This window comes from Bombus vosnesenskii, unplaced genomic scaffold (genome assembly GCF_011952255.1).
Source record: "Bombus vosnesenskii isolate JDL3184/JDL3185 unplaced genomic scaffold, Bvos_JDL3184-5_v1.1 scf7180000013262, whole genome shotgun sequence".
NCBI lineage: Eukaryota > Metazoa > Arthropoda > Insecta > Hymenoptera > Apidae > Bombus > Bombus vosnesenskii.
The window spans coordinates 1933056-1951186 of record NW_022882922.1 but is presented as its reverse complement, the minus strand read 5'-3'; the positions used below and the strand labels follow the sequence as shown (position 1 = coordinate 1951186).

Sequence of the window (18131 nt, the reverse complement as noted above, 5' to 3'; positions counted from 1 at the left end):
ATTCCATCTTGTCAGACTGGTTAAATATTAGATTATGATATAACAATACGTGTATATAAAACTGATGAAAACAATGGGAGACAAATTGTTCGTTTGTGAAACTTGCATCAATGAAGCGACAAATTAGATTCTATTGTTAAGTTCAGAACCGTACAACAACGTTTTCCTCTGTTATGATCAAAGGACGCGAGAAACGGTAGAACAAGGCTCTTATAACTTATTCCGTGTACACAGTTTAAATTTCTATTTACTTTTACATCGAAAGTTTCTCGCCACGACGCAAGCAGCTCGCGCAAGTTTAACAACTCGTCGCGTCGGTGGAAAGAGTAAATGGCTTTTTCTTCGCTTGACGCGGCGGCCGAGCACCGGCTATTACTTACGAAACTTTCTTATCCTTATGCCTGTATCTCGTCGTTCTGATGGCTCCCTTAACGAGACGGAATGCAACGACTTCGAAGCCCCGTAATAGTGCTGCGTTTTTCACGACTACCGTTTTCGACACGTGATGCATCGACGTTGCGAAGAAAACGGCGCGACGTAGCAGTTCGACGTTTCTTGCACGCCCAACTCGAACGAGAACGATATTTCTTGCATCGTGTGTTATGGACGAGCATTGTTTTGCGTGGACTAACTGATGGTTTCACTTTTTGTACGTATATATTTTACACAGTTAATTCTATGCCTTCTGTATATACGGGACTCACGAAAGTATTTGAACGCTTAACACAGAAAAGATTTTGTATATCGTATGTATTAGATAAAATATCTTGAAATTTCATTAGCAGCGTATACAGACACGACAAAAATTTTTATTAAATTTCAACATTTTCTATACATAACACATAATATATTTATAAGAAGGTTCTACAAGTTTTCGAATAATTGCACGAACTGTCGTATATTTTTTATAACAAGTAAAAGAATAATAAAACAGTTCGAAACGATTGGTGTCTGATCTTGATTAATTTGCAACCGTTTGTAACGAATAAAATCATACCAATTTTCGTGCAGCAAATCATATCACTATTTCGCGAGTTCCATTTTTCTCCATCACGGAAGAAAACTGGTAACGATTTGAAACTGGTAACGTGTCTGAATCGAGACAGCAATGCAAGCGACGTCGACGAGGTTGATAAATTCCCGTGGCTTCACGGTGGGTGAAAAAAAAAAATTTGCGTTCTGCGCATTCGTTTCCTCCCTCGAACGAAATTTGCGACGTAATGGATTTCAATTCTTTTTTCCCGTCGAGCGCGTTCAGAGTTTTGAACTTCCCCTTTTTTCCAACCGCGAGTTTGAGAAAAAGGTATATCATGATATAGCACGCAGCTTATCAGTCTGTAACTTTCCTGAACGTGATTAGGATCTTTACGTAAATTTTACATTTTTTGGTAGATTTAACGGGATTGAATAGAAAAATTTTATTCTACGTCTTCGATTTATTTTTGTGTCTTTTATCCATTTTCAATATTTAAACCACGAGAAAATTAGGATTCTTAGGGGACAAAGAAATGGTCTACATATTAGCGGGCGAGCAAGAAATTAATTACGAGCAAGTTTGACGTATTGATCGCAGTGATCGTGTGTTCCTTCGTAGAATCAAATTTGTGGCGTGGTATAACACCCCAGCCCCTTGGATAATTAGTTTGATCGAGGCGAACGTTACGCCCAATGCTTACCTGGAGATTGGGCGGGCAATGATCGAGCAGTTCCAGCATGTGCCTGATATTCTGTGCGTCCTGAATTACGAAGTTGAGTTCCATGTCGAATTCGCCTCCCACCAGCTGTAATCAGAACAAACAAATCGTTATTAGAAGCGTGTTTCAATATGTTCTATCATATTTCAGACCTTCATCGAGTAGAGTATAGATTTCGCACAGAAAAATCATGTTTCTTTCTAAAATAATATCTATCGAACCTCTTAATATCGTAACTCTAATTTTAGCTTTTTTAATTCAAATATATTTTTGCTCAGATTGAAACCAATATTTAATGAAAATCAATCGCAACAAATTTGACGATCCCATTACCCTGAAGTCTATTCCGCTATCCGTCCATAATTTCAAGGGATGTTTCCATTTAAATCGATTTCGTTTGAATTTATGCTACTTTGCCTCCTCCCATCCATTTAAACTCGCAGCAAAAGAGGTAATGCCTGTCGAATCGAACTGCGTTTGGCCATATAACATCCGTATACACATTTCCGACGGGAAGGTCCAACACATTTAGTAAACGAGCGTGCACTGGCAATGAATTTCCAGTCGTGAAACATTCACGTCGTTCGTGTGCAAAAAATTTATGAGTTTTCTCATTGGTCGGGAGGAACGATGACTTATCGATACCGAAAGACATAAAATACGATGGACTTCGGAGAAAATATTTTCGACAGAAACAACATGCAGCGTGGATTTAAATATGAGCTTCAAAAGAAAGTAAAACAACTTCGAACAAGCTGTTGAAAGCATGAGATTAAAATAAAAATATGAAATAATAAATTATAAGCTGGTATGGTAGACAACTTATTATATGTAGTATGAGCAAAGATTTCGGGCTTTCGCGTGAATTATGTACGTATCGTTGCCTATAGATACAAGGGATACGGAAGCACTGTGGAAGCTCATTTAACGCCCTCGTATTAGACAGATTGAGAGATTAACCATGCCGATTCTGAGATGCCAATAGGACAGACGAGAGATCAGTCGGCTTAGTTGATAGCCCTTGTCCACCCTATTTTTATTCTATTTTATTCTATTATTCTATTTATTCTATTTTATTCCATCCTATAGAATCTGAGACAAACTATTATCGAATTTTTACTTCTTCATTCCCATAATACGGTAGTATCAATATTAATATTATTAATTAAACTGAATATTACATGAAATGAACATTTTTGCAATGTTACAACAAGATTTTAATGATTTAATAATTGTTCGTGGACACTGAATATTGTCATAACGATTGAATTATCTACATTAAACTTACAAAGACACTTATTTTTCATTGATGCTACTACTACTGTTTAAATTCTATAGCAAATTAAATCGTAGACCACAAAAATGCATTCGATGCTATCTAACCTTCTCTTATACATCGCACAGAGGAGCGATAATGAATCGTTGGAAATTCGAGGCTATGAGTTTATGAAGCTACCTATATGTGTGCACTTGTGTTCCTGGTGTCTTCTTACAGAGAGATGGCTTATGTACAGCCGAACCGGAAGCTCTGTCTCCATGGGGAGAGCGTAATTTCCGGTGGAGTATCTCTTCCTTCGCTATTCCCTGTCGTGCCTTCTACCAAACACTAGCCCTGATGAATCGGTCATGAATTGCTTATATCTACGTGGACGAGACGCGGTCACGAGCACTTTTTACGATCCGAAGTTTCTAAAAATTCACGAATAACACGCTGATCTGTATGAAATTGGAAAAAAGTAGCTTAAAATTTGAAAACCAGCAGAGAGCGTTTAAAATATTTTATAACCATTATTAAAGAAATAGAATCTACTCAGAGATCTGTTTTACTTACTAAATATTGTAAGGGGAATTTTTTTGGAAATTTTATATATTTTTACATATAATGGATATCCTACACAGTTTTGCGCTATAAACGTACATAATCTAGTAATGACGGAAAATGTTACAACGAATTAATAGCGAATGGCCAAATTTTTGGTACTTTTATGATCGTACCTTCAAACTTTGATAAAAACAAACTGCATTGCTTCTTCGATAAATAACTTCTAATGATATTATCATAACTGCCCTGTATCTCTGATTCACCTTCTGTTTTCGACTGTTGAAAAACGCAATATCGTTATCGTCGATTTCCATTTGTCAACCCATTTTCCATTACCACGTTCAATCCTATTCGAGCGAATTCCTTGAGCTACATAAACATTCGGGCGAAAAACATTTCTTTTTATGAAATTCTCAAGATCGCGCACGAGAGACGAGCGCAATAAGGATTAGGCATTGACCCTCGTTCTGCGGGCGATTCGTTTGAAACGCGAAGGGGTTATTGCCACACGGTTTTCCCTCTGCTGTCTTGACTGTCACGTAGTCGTCGTTCACGAGCGACCTCCGAGAAAAATAAATTTCGCGGCAAGAAGCCAGAGGTTGTTGTCACGAGTGCCACGCTACGACGATTTCACGTTCGACGCCGTGGCTATCTTTCCAGACAATCCGCGTCTTTCGTTGAAATTCTGAGTGTTGGTATCAAAGGGGATGCTAGTAGGTCGTTGAAAAATAGGAGGGTTACCAGAAATATCGATCTCTACCGTTTGCCAAAATGCTGCTGATATGTGCGAGATGAAACGAGATTTTGCCAAGTATTTGACGAGGCGAAGTACGATTTCAGGGCATAGTTTGAGCCCTCTTTTATGGTGGATGGAATTATAAAGGCTGTTTCTGTTTGAACAGTAGTAACTTTGAAAGAAGTAAGACAACGAGAAATTCATCATTTAGTCAATAGTACCCTTCAATAGAAGATTTCTCGAATCGAATGTACTAATAAACAAAATTAGGATCACTATTTGCTAAAAAGGCGTTTAAACATGTCTATCCATTTTTCCATCTCAAGTTTGAACAACAAAAACAATTTTCGATCAGCTGTGACAAATATGTCGGTACAAGTAGTCGGAGTTAGTATCTAAAAGAGATTGATAGGAGTTTTAAAGCAATAAACTTTGTTACGCCAATAAAGGGTAGACATAGTCTCCGTGAAAAAGAAACTCCCGACAAATTATCTTCAACCCTTCTCAAGCCGATAACAATTTCAAATAAAGAAAAAATATCGTTTCTATCCTTAACACCGTGTCGCTTCAAACGAGATATTTCTCTCTTTAAAATAAAGTTCCAACTGCTACGTACCGGGTTCAACACTCGATGGTAACGCATCCCATCAAATTGATTGCGTCAGAACAAACAGAGTCTCGATCGATTGAATTGTTTTTCTACGCAAATACTCGCCAGCGAAATTTCCATAAACAACGCGTCTACACACCACACCAAAGGATCGCTTGCTGTAATAAACTACTCTTTCTCTCTCTTTCTCTCTTTCTCTGTTGAACCATGCAACAAAATCGAAAGAAGAGAAAAGAAATATATAGACTCGCGTGACTTATGATTTTCGGCTATTGCCCGATTCCGCGCGATAGTACGCGGACTGAAAGCGTATTTGACCGCATCCGCACACTAACTCGTGGGAAAATGGGCGTTCAACGGAAGGTAGAATGGGATTCGGTGAATTAGGGCCGGTCAGCATTGCCGACCGCTAATTGGACACCACTGGCTTTTACACCTTCTATGTTTCTGTCAGTGGAAAACGGTCAACGAGCCTCCCGGTACGTGCCAAATTTGCTTATTCGGCAACGAAAACAGTAGGCTTGCTCATTTTGCGAACCACGAGATATAATTCTAATAAGAACAACGGGATGACTGTGCCGATTGTGTTTCACTGGAGAATCGATATACGGCACAAATTATCAACTAGTGACACAGTAAATGGTCCTCTTGGATTTGGATATGAGGATGAACGCTTAGATAAGCGAATGGTTAAATCGCGGGATGAACGTTGAAGATTCCGAAATGTTACACGTGGATTTTAGTAATTTATTTTGTAGTATAGTTAAGAATCTATTATATATATAATAATTTAGTATATATATACAAGTAAATATTATAAATAATTGGACTATGGATTACTACTGGAGTTTGTAATTACAATATTATTAATATTGTAACTAACGTGTGCAAATACGCGATCTGTGATACATAAATATATATTCTTAAAAGTTATTATTTTTTTTTTAGTTAAAAACAACTTCTAGATCAATACTTTTCACCCTAAGCTAAGGAAAGTAGCCAACCTATTTCTCAGCAAAGGTATCTAAACTTCAAATGTTAAATCTCTCAGCTGCTATGTACATACTATAACTCTCTTCCTTAACCAGCTGCAAACTGCGAGTGCCTACCATGTAATTGTTAGGTGAAACTATTCCAACTTTAGTTAATAACGCGTCGTTATTGAAAGCCGATAGCTAATTTCGAATGTTCTCCGCTACGTTACCGAGGCATAATTTATTACAAACTGAGCTAGCGGCCGCGTTTCGCCAGAGCGGGTAAATTTTCTGTCGGAGAATCGATGGCTGTTCGCGGACTTGTCTGGTTACAGGATAATATATTCGACGATATTCGGTTGGGTTCCCAAAGGACTCGTCCAGTTCACGCTGTTCACACGTGAAAGATCTTGATCGAGTTAACGCGCAGGCCCTCGCAGAGGCTTGTTTGCACGGTTTGAAAGGTTTTCAATTGCCTCTTAAGAATGTATTATGTCGAGGGGGACTTCTCTCTCTCTCTCTTCTTCTTCTTTTTCTTCTTTTGCAGCGTTGTAATCGTGATACAAAAACAACAGCTTTCGTTTACTCTCACGAAATCGCGTCGAGTCTGTCAACGCTTTTGAGTACGGTGTTAAAAAAAACTATCGACAGAACCTTACAATCGAATTTCTTTGTTTCTTTTCTCCTCGAAGTGGTTAAAACTTGGATCGGTTTCTGAGAATTGCTGATACTCTTTGGAATATGCATATTGGATTGTTTAAATGGGAAATCTTTCTAATCTCTTGGCTTCTGTCTGGTACAGATGATTTTGAAAAACAATTTCTATTTCATTTATATGGATATTTTTTTAAGTAGTTCGTCCTTGTTTCGAGGAATCCTTTTTATACAATGACGATTTAATGACATTGTAAACTATCACGCTTGGCGATCAGATAGCCGAATGATATTTTGAGCGGATAGAGTGTTAACGTTGACGCAAAGATCTGAAAGCGTATTTGAGGATGTCAATTCTATAGAGAATTAATGTCGGGAAGCATAGTTCGGACGGTAGTTTGAATTTGTGGTGCGTGACGTTCTGGTTATTGTGGTAAGCAATTCTGGATTTTATAGGAATAAGCGTGTGTGATTGAGCTCGTTGAATTTATCGAAGGGTGTTCACTATCGCTTGTTATAATATTTGTTATGCATATAATTGTAATTGGTCCAAGTTAAGATAATAATCGACGGTCAACTAGAAAATCAAAAGCGTGGATAAGTGTAAAAATTATTTACAAAACGAACAGATTTGGCGTTTTTTAAAAATTAAACAAATATATTAAAACGGTTATTAATAAAAATAAATTATAAACACATTAAAAATTTTAAATAATTAGTAATGAAATAGAAAGGTAAGGACATCTACATTTGTTTTTAACTTTCTTTTAACTCGTACGTGATTGATATTATAAATTCTATTTTTTATTTCCTACCTTCCCTATTTTCAATTCTTCCTTTAAATCCTTTCTGATAACGTACTATAAAAGAAGACCACCAGTTACACGTCGAGTAAAATGGTTTACCCGTATAATTCCTCGATCCGGTTCGATTCGATCGACCTTCAGCAGCAATTTTTTCTATAGCTGGAAACCCCTCGTCCCGCCAAAGTAAATTCTCCGCAGGACTATACGCCAGAGGTTATTTCGACGGAACATTTGCAAACAGAATTTCAGCGGGGGCAGCCTGTTGTCATCGTTTCTCTTTCTTTTCGTTCCTTTTCCCTCTCTGTATTCGCATTTTTCGTTCTCCTTTCGCCTATCCAGTAAGCCACATCAATTGGCTCGCTATTTGTTTCAGCGACTCCTTTTTACTCGTAAAATAAAACCACATTTTTTCGTTTCGCTCTGTTTATATTGATAGTAAACAGTTTCAATGAATTATATATGTTACATTATATATGAAGAGCTTAGGGAAATATTAAATTGGTAAGCATAAACATTGTAATGCTAAGGAAACATTAAGAATTTCTCAAATGTAAAGAGAAAGCGACAAACACGTAGAAATAATAGGAATCCTCTAAAAGATTAAACAATAAGGAGAAATAATAGATTCGTAGTGAGTACATAAAGTACTTGATGAATAATTCAGATTGGCGCAAGGATGGCTTAGCATTGGCATCTATTTACTTGCATTAATCCCTAATCGTTCCTCGAATTGGCAGACAGCCACTAGCCAGCCGGTTGATGGGTGACCAATTTGATGAAACCCGTGAGATGTCAGGCCGGGATCAATCTTCATTCTCGAGAGCAATTAGTGTTCGTCGCGAAATCGGTGCTAACCCCGACCATGCACCTCTGACTCCATTTCATTGGACGTGTCTTGATAGCTTATATTTAATTAAGAGACACTGGAGCACACGTTGAACAGTCGATAACAAGTTATTGGAAAATTTAAAAGCTTGAATGTATACCCACTTCTAAAATTTGTGATAATGGAAGATAAAATGCGAGAGGAAAAGAGAAAAATGGAATCACTGCTAATTCAGACTAATGAGATGATGAAATGTTATTAAGTTTCAAATGCACATACCTATGTACGTATAAATATTCCAAATAAACAATCGGTAATTTTAAAAAATTACATAATGTAGCAAATGATAAAATCAACAGTAAAGGTATTTTCCTTTACGATATAAATTTTATAATTCCATAGTAAGTAATACTTTCTTTTATCTCTACTTTAAGTGCATCACGGTATGTTTCTAGAATGACAAATCCCTTTGCTCGATATTTTTTATATAAAAGCACGTCATTACAAAAGCACACGCACAACATAAATCATCCATCACACACGGTGCATTATGCATAACCAGGTGAATAACCCCGGCTTTTAACCCTTGTAGAAGCAAGATGAAGAAGAGGAACGCGAAGCGAGCTCATTGGCTATGGTACGCAACCCTTGGCCTCTCATTGCTCGTCTTTTTCTCTTCATAAACCTCGTGTCCTTTCTCTCTCTCTCTCTCTCTCTCTCTTCCTCTCTCTCTGACCGACATTCATATTTAAGCTGCGTTCCTCCTAATTAGGCCGCCATCTTGACAAGCTCTAAATTCACAAGCATTGTTCTGGTCGGGCCAAGTCATGCTTTCGGTCCTTCTCTCTTGGGAATGGCCAGCGAATATTCCAGACTTTCCGTCTTTTCCCTTATCGATTATAAAAATACGTATTGTTCCCTTTAGGCGTTACGTCTTTCTCAATTAATCGACACACCGCCAAGTATTTTTGGTTTGGCCGCATTGGAGCGAGATGTCGGATTATTGGAATTTCAATATTTTTCGAAAGTTTGCATTTGGCGAAGATAAGTTTCTTCATGCTTCTTAGATGCGAATTCCTTTGAGTAGAAATCATTTTCAATTATTCTTTATTCTAAATTAATTATGCGGGCAGTGCTTTAAGAGTACTACGTCAAACTATTCGTGTTACCATAATCCTCCGAGACGTTCATGAACTTGTTGAGTGATTGTTAAGCAGAGTGGGTAATGAGATCTCGAAAGCATGAACACTTTAACCGTCTTTCCCGGTGTGTATCCACCAAGAGTTAACGACGTTGCGCAACGATGCTTCAGCGTGAATGCTTTTTAATGGTTTTCGTCGTTAAGCGCGGCTACGTCGGAGAAGAAAATGAAAATCATCCTATCGACGTTCATGTTCGAGGTAAAGTGAATTCCCGCCTGAAATATTTCAGAGAAGTATAACGCAGAGTTCTTGCATCGATGATGAACAACTTCATCGAAAATACAAAAACGAGCATTAACCACTTTCGACGAGTAAGTCTCTTCGTTAGTAGACTTCTCTCGGCAGCTTGTTGTTCCTCAAAATTTTCTGTATCATATTAATTTTTTGAACTCGTGTGATACGAATAACTTTAATCGAATATTAAACCAAACTTATTAATTCTTAGATTCATTACAATGATTTTAAATGGTTCCATGAAAATTTCTGAAATATTCGTTAAGAAATACCTACAGATACAACTACGAAATGATTTGCATTCTCATAATATTTCAATAAGAATTCAAATTCCTCCAACAATGGGTTCTAAAAGAGGTAAAAAAGGTAAGAACCCTCAAAATAACCATATCCAACATTGACATTATCCGATGTACATAACCAACCTGAAACTTCAATTCCGCGTCCTTTGTAAAGAGGACGGCAACCTCAACCAAAAGAAACCCTCGACACCCACCATTTCCCCAACTTCGTCTCGAGTAGTGAGACGATCGTAGAAATTACCAGCTCGCAAACAGGATTCGTATGCGTCGCGACGAGTCGAGATATCGAGGAAAGGGATCCCTGAGAGCGGAATTGGACCGCGAGGGTCTGCCACGCAAGCGTTCCGCCGGTTTCCAACTGGAAGTAATACTCGCTCTCTGGCATCGAGATGCCGGCTGACGTTCTCGAGGCTGCATCAGGGAGTATGATAGGGTGGTCCCGACCGAGACTCGGTGTAAACTACGATTTGCATTCGGAACAATGTTCGAGCCCGGGTCAATCCAACTGGCCTGTGTTTCCACGTGTCGAGAAACGTCCCACCTCCAACCCGCCGTATTTACGAAACGGTCTAACTTATCCTCCTCACTCCGTTCTCTCTCTCTCTCTCCCTCTCTCTCTCTGTTATCGAACAATCCACGGACGTGGACCGAAAATTGCTCTGGGTTATCGTCCTGCGTCTTTCCGGAGGCCGAATATATTTCTCTGGTCGAGCAATTATTTCCTGATTATTGTTGTGAAACACGCGCTTTTATCTTGAGACTATGTATTTGTGAATGCTATATTAGTATGTGTCCATGTGGATAGATAACGCGGTTTAAGATGGGTATGTTTAATAAATTTTGTTATTTTTCGTAGTCAGTATAATGGTTCTGTGCTCTATTAACGCACTGTTAGATACAGAAAGCATTTGCACATACTCATATTTTCTAATGAAACGATATTTTTATTACGACACGTCTTTATTATTGCAGCTTGGTCTATATAGCACGAAGATTAGCTTAAAAATTTGATTCTTCAGTAATTGGCCATCGGTCAAAGTTTAGAAATTAAAATTAATTGACGATAAAAATATCATCCTGTCGTGTTTCTTACAACGTGTAATTAACCAAGTTACAACTTTTTCAACATTGGAATTCGAGTAAAAATTCTTCTACATCGACTCACCGCGTGTTAATTACATGTTTTAAGATTAACAAGCTTCGTTGGCATTCGTTTGCTGAAAAAATAGAGAGAGAGAGAGAGAGAGAGCTGACACCGCAGTTACCCCGTTTCGTGGTGCGTGATGAGCTGTAAGCATCGGTAAACTCGAAACTGAGCTGTCGGCCTCTAATGGGCCGCAATTAGTAGGCTTCGTGACGATCGGCCCCTAACTCCTGACTGTTTCCTAATTACTGGGTATCATACTCGCGCAATCATCGTATGATGTTTATAAAAAGCACAGGATGTCATATTTTTACTCATTTAAAAAATTGATATACAACTCGTTGTTTATCTATTCGATAAAGAGCGAAAACGAAGAAAACCAGTGTTTCTTTAAAAAAATATTCCAGATGATGAAGGTGTAAAGTAAAAACCATTGCAATTGCGATTACCAAGCTTATTAACAGTCATACTATGCACAATAATATTAGACAACTTATTTTTCTCGTTCGCAGAGGAATCGCTAATACACGACAAAGAAAATATGAATGTAAAAGTGGAATCGAGTGGAATAATCAGGACTGCTCGATACCAATGAAATCTTTTATCGTTTCTAAAAATAATAACAGTACGCAATCGATATAGAGATGTTGGTGAGCAAGTGAATGCATTAACGCCATTCGATATTCCTGATATTAATTCAAGCACGGATTTCATGGCAGAGCCGGTGTTTGCCAATTCATCCCTCTTCGGAATAACAAATGTGCGAAAGATTGTTACTGTCACTGATACATGGGAGCATGTCGCGTATGAAAATACAATTGACGAGAATCGATCGTCGCCTGTTCGTAGTCGTTGGACATTTTTAATCGTTGATTAAAATGTTGAATTCATCATTGGATTTCATAAAAAATTATTGTTTCGGGGATTCTGTAAGCACCAACGTTGCAATGAAGAATGTAAAATAAAATATCGAGAGAGTATTACACATTTTGTAAATTCTACAATTGAAATTTCTACATTTTAATAAACCTGAAAATCCCGGGGAAATATGTTGGAAGTTTTATTCGTTGTAACAGAATAGTCGGAGTAAGTCGATCATTGTAATTGAAAACAAATAACAGAATGTTTCTCTCAATTTACCAAAGACCTAGTACATAATTGAGTCGATGAATAATTGACGAAAAACAATTAACACGCGCCTTTCCGCGCTGAAACCGTGGCTCGTATTTCATTCCACGTGGACATTTCGCGCTGACAACCATTCGCAATTAGCGTGGCAACAGATGGCCCACGAGCTTTGGGAAACCGTTTCCGCGTTAATTTCGAATTAGAAAGTTCGACTCTCATCGAGGAGAAAAATGGAAAATTATTTGATTCCGACTGTTCTATGTACAATTTTTTATAACTCTATGGCTATTGGTTTTTATACAAATATATAGAAAAAATTTCACATTTTAATTAACGCGCAAGTTCCTCTTTTTAGTTCAAACAATTAAATTTGGCGAAAGATTATATGTATTAAAATAAAATACAACATTAAATACATAAAGAAATGAAATCACATATACGTGGCCAAATAAAACCTCTCATTTATTTGTTCATTTTCTCTCAAATTTCTAATGGTTCATATACATTTCGTTTCATTTACATAAACGCATAAATCTTATTTAGAGGTTTTACATTCCTGAAAACTTAATTTTTCTTTATTATCATTCAGTACCGTCTCCTTGGACCAAAAAAACGATCCAATCGACGAGCATACCACTGACCCATACAAACGAGAGCCAGATATTACGTCCGACAACAACAAACGCGATGATCGAACCTCTCTATCCCTTTGTGCTGGTTACTTGGGTTTTTCACTCGCAAGAGGGTCTTGTTAGCGGCCGGATATAATAACACACGGGTCGCGCGAGCCACTGACTTCTAATCGGGACGAGTGGCCTGGTCGTGGCGAGCGTGCTTTGAGTGGTTCATCTCCACGCAATGAAATCTAGTGGTTCAATCTGGAGGTACTGGCCAGCCACAGGGTTGTTTGTGTTCAATCGTGTTAGCTCGGACCGGTACACGAGCACCATTCATCGCAGAGAGAAGCGCTCTCGTGCAACGCAGAATGCTTTCTGGTCGAATGGGAATTCACCTGGTCTCGTCCTATTAACTGTCCAGTTAGATGCGGTTCCTTCTAGTCAAAAGTATTTTTACTGACCAGCAAGACACTGTGAAATATTATTCACGCATATTTGTTTGAGAATTTGTTAACACCGAAACAGTTTGTAATAAGTGAGAACAGTTGTGAACAGGAAGAGATCCTAAAAGCAAAGATGTATCGAGAAACGGGAAAATTTTCCGTTTGACGTTTCCTTTACGATAAAATCGAGTTTAAAAATACGTCGAATGTACATGTACATTGTTAACTGCTAAAACAAAGTGTGGCATGTGGCATGGAGTTTCGACGGCTCCCATTTCAGACTTGACGTTTCAAACTTCCATTTCAAATGTTTTCCAAAAACGAGATCCCAAGCGAAAAAACTCTCTCCTACATTTTCGATTTACTTTCGAGTGTAAAGTAACACCTTGTTCGGTAGTGCCATTCTGTATAGTAACCTGTGAGTTTGTCTAGTGCATGTATGCAACACGAATTTTCAACCTTGTTGCTATCTGTTCTAACGTAAAAGCTATATCCAATCTAATACCCGGATCCCAAAAACGTTACAAACATTTCCTAATTTTTCCACTATTTTAAACCAACTTTAAATACCAACGTAAGAAAAACAAACAAGAAACCCAAGCATTCACCGTCTACCATCCAAATCGCACGAAAGATAAAACCTCACTACCCTTCTTAATCACACTTTTTCCCTTTAATCATTTCTTCGGGGCGGCAACCAGGCGAACTTCACTTATTCCGAGCCTCGAAGAAAAAGCACGAACGAATAAAAACCGCGTTGCACATCACACGACGACCACGTGATTAATCGTCCTTCCTTGAATAACGACGTTTCTTCCTTCGCAAATGACCATGCGTTCACCTAACTCAAACGAAAGAGGAAATTGTGGAAGAAGGTCGCGGGTCCAGCCACAAAGAAGCCCATTAGAATTAAATGGGTCAATTAACCAGATTCGTATCCTGCGGTGAGTATCTCTGCGTGACATAAGGTGGCAACAGGGAGCATGCCACTTGACCCTGTCGAGATATACCGGTAGCAACACGAACGAAAAGAGATGTGAAGGGCGAACGAGAGGAGGAATGGCAGGAGCTTCGTGTTACCGAGACACCCGTCGTGCTTTACCACGGGGGAGGTCGAGTGTGTACGACGGAGAAAGACAGACAGAACTAGGAGGGAGACACCGAGGCGAAGCTTGGCTTAATTGGAGACGAGAGGAGGCTCGTAATTTCACGTCGCGACGCGAGGGCACCGGTGGCCAGGCGCCAGTAATTTGTAATCCGTATGCTTAGACATCGACTACGCCCCTGACAAACTGAGATCAAGGTATTAAAGGGGTGGGATCGCGCGTGGCGTGGCATAACCGAATACGACGAAGAATCGATGCGATACGATTCGGGTTATATGCCTTGAGATTACCGACAGTCGTTTTACGGGTAATATTTTCATCGACACGTTCATTTTCATTCAGAGAGAATGATAAAGCATTGACGATCATTTATAGATGAACGTATAGCGTAACAGAAGTAAAATGGTGTCGATGAAATGATTGCTTTGTACGTCGTCGATACATCTAGTCGCGGTGTTTGTGATGCGAATTCAAAATCGTCCATTTGCAGTTTGTTTACCTTGGGGAGAGAAATTGAGAATCGCATCGGGAGCGATTTTCTATGACGGAATTGAAATAAAATTGATAACGTGCAGAGTGAACGATGGTTAGTTCGTTCGATTTATTTCGGTCTTCCTAGTTTTTCGAGAGGGGAGAACTTCCGTTCAGTAGCGTAGACGTGTTCTATAGAACGATGAATGTTTACTTGCTGATTTATGTAAAGGGAAGGTTTGAATGAGAAATTGGTTCCAGTTGATTTTGGTAAATCGGACGATGGGATTGTTAGTTATTAAGAAAACAGAAAATCGGAATAAAATTGTCGCTAATCTGATTTATGTGTTGACACAACTGAGTTTATAACAGAGATGTTGGAGGAAACTTTAATTACTATCTTTTATTGAAAATGATCGTTAGAACTATCAAAGAATATTAAAAATGTCAAAAAATAGAAATTCTTCAAGGGACGCGATCACAATTTAAGAACGTGAATGGAATTTAAAGAAACTTAAATTAAAGTCTTTGTATCAATTTAAAGGGGCGGACGATGCTGTCATTCGATTATGTATAAAACTTCGTGACGTGTAAAAGCAGATACGAATCTGTATTAAAGTGGCGGGATACGGTTCTTTCTTCCTTTTGTGTCCGCGCAATCTCGTTTTAAGACCATGTGCAGAGCTAAGCTACAGCCATTACGCGCTCTTTGGAATTTCTCAAAGCTTTCTGATTATATTCCTCTCTCTGCTTCTGTACACGCGAGAAGCAAATATAATTCAGGGAAAAAATTGCATTATGAATTATTGGTAAAAATGTATTTCTATGTGCTCCTATCGTTCCTTTAATAAATCCTCTGTATTTCTTGGAAAGAAATTTTACAGATATGAAATTCAGAGGAAATTCAAAACCCGTTATTATTAACCTTTTCTACTTTATAGTAAAACGCGGACCAGTAGCATTGAGACCTCATTTGTTTCATTGAATATTACCAGGACAAATGATTTACATAGAGATTCAGGAAGTCGTAATGAAAAGCTGGACAATGGCTTGTTTTACGTATGATTGCGTATATTTTTAATTACACGTTCGTACGCAATACTCGCTCACGTTCAATCTTCTTGTTACGGCGGGCGACAACTCTACATAGATCAGGCCACACACCGCGGGCAAGATGGCAACCGGATGTCCGCACATCCTTACTGCATACCCTCAATAGTCTTAAGGACCTATCATAAATCTCAGGAATTTTTTAGCTAAGGTCCTTCAGACCGAACAAACATCTTCTTACTGAATCGTTTCTAAAGTTTATTGTTTACTACGGGAAGACGCAGGAAAGTTAATTTTTCTCACGTATGATACTTCACACTAAGAACTTTCTATCGAAGGCGGCTAAGACCCTTCCTAGTCCACCAACCTTCTTTTATCCAATCAGAAGCAATGTCTACTGCCCTCACTTTCCTAACCAAAATTGTCATCAACAAATCCGATGGTTCCTTGTGTTAGACACACCCATCGCTAGCTTTCCTCCGACACAGAATCGTCACTTTACTTTACTTATTCTTCATCGTTAGAATAGTCAACATGTCATTACCGGGTTTCTATCCTTAAATCAATCACTTACTTAACTTATACATACGCATCAGTGTAATTATCTTCTTTACAAAGTTGTTGGAATAAACATTAATTTATACCTGTTAATTTAGTGTAAACTCAATTGAACCACCCCTATTATCGTAACAGAAATCAGGGGATCGATCAGTTCGTGGCGTCGATTATCTCCGCGAATGGTCGAATAAACACTTCTATACAGGAAGATGCGAGGAAAAGCAATTTATCGAGGCACTCATACAAACTCTTGACGAAACGTTCTTTAAGTTTAATTTTACATAAAATTACATCTCGTGACAGAAACTTTTATTCATTTATAAATATTCTCCTAGTTTATTCTAATATGATAATTGAAAGCTCTCTACATTCAGAATTTCATTTCGCTAAAAAGCTACAAATCGTAAGAGAAGTTTCTACGAAGCATAAACGCGAGCTGTATGAGAAATAAATCGGCTTCGACAGTCGGGACTAACACATAGACAGCGCAAGGTAATACAGGAGTTTCTCGAAAAAATGATCGATATCAAGCGGGTTAATTTGCATGGTTACGAGGCGAGATTAATTCTCTGTCCGATAGTATATCTATGTTATAACGAATGAGTAATAGTTCACCATGTGTACATCAGATATTCCATGATACATGTAGCATCATTGGCAAAAAAATTTCTAAAGTGTCTCGTTGATAATTACGACGATGATAAGGATAGAATATATGAAACGCAATCATGTCTGTAAACACAAGAAGAACAATTTGCTCATAGTCAGAGAAGATATCCTACATATAGTAGAAAAAAATTTATTTCAAAATTTCACCTTGCTTCTACATGAGAAATTACCAGCAGATTTTTTGCTTGTAACACGAATTTTGCTGTATTTTACGTTGTAGATATAAAAATTTTTTATGGTAAGTGTTCAAATACTTTCGTCAGCCAGTATACGTTATCAACTTTATACGCAGATATTTTGAAATAGTATGCATAGCATGCACAAAGATTGATTTGGCAAACAGAAAATCTACATGGAAGCTTCTTATCACGAGGTACGTTTCCATCGCTCGCCAGTTTCTGGCCACTCGCAGTTTGCTTTTGAATTCAGGTCAGATCAGTACAAGCTTATTACCGATGAAAATCTCTCGATCGCAGCTCGGCCCGATCGATACCTTTACGCCGTTACAAAATAACGTGTATATGAGAGTAATGCGTGATAAATACACAAATGCGCGTATAAAGGTACACTGGAGTGATGTTCACTAGTTCGAACAGGTTTCTGGGATTTGTTTCCTATAGGCTCTATAGAGAGGCATTTGATGTACAAAGAGAATGAAAATGGAAGCTGAATGTAGAAAGTGTTTAACGTGACTTGATCTTGTTTACAGATGGATATGAGCGTGTTTCGTATGTAGCTAATATTGGTTAAAATATTGCAATGCTTTTAATCATAACAGCGAAAAAATTCAATCAGAAATTGTAACATTTTTATACAGATCTTTCTGTTGTATATTTTATGCGAGTGACGTGAAATTTATGGAGTTTCTACCTGACACTTTAACGAGTGACTTTTGGTTTAACTTTTTTCAAGGACGTTGACTTGTCCATCTATGGAAAGGGGTAACAGGGTAGTAAACAGCCATTCTAAGCACTTTTACGATCTTCTCTTCATAAATCTAGATGATGAAAGGCGCCACACTGTATGAAATATAATCTGGAAATGAAAACGTCTGAGCACGTAAAACAGATGTTCGATTTACTAAA

At 38.1% G+C, this 18131-nt stretch overlaps 1 protein-coding gene across 19 annotated transcripts in view; it reads right to left on the bottom strand.

Moving 5' to 3' along the window:
* The window catches only part of LOC117238402 (neurobeachin), a 413842-nt gene that overhangs the window by 145731 nt on the left and 249980 nt on the right, over positions 1-18131 (bottom strand). For all 19 annotated transcript variants that reach the window (XM_033503859.1, XM_033504441.1, XM_033503624.1 and 16 more), the window contains exon 2: positions 1677-1781. In XM_033503859.1, coding sequence (XP_033359750.1) covers positions 1677-1781 — 105 coding nt within the window. The remainder of the gene's footprint in view (positions 1-1676; positions 1782-18131) is intronic.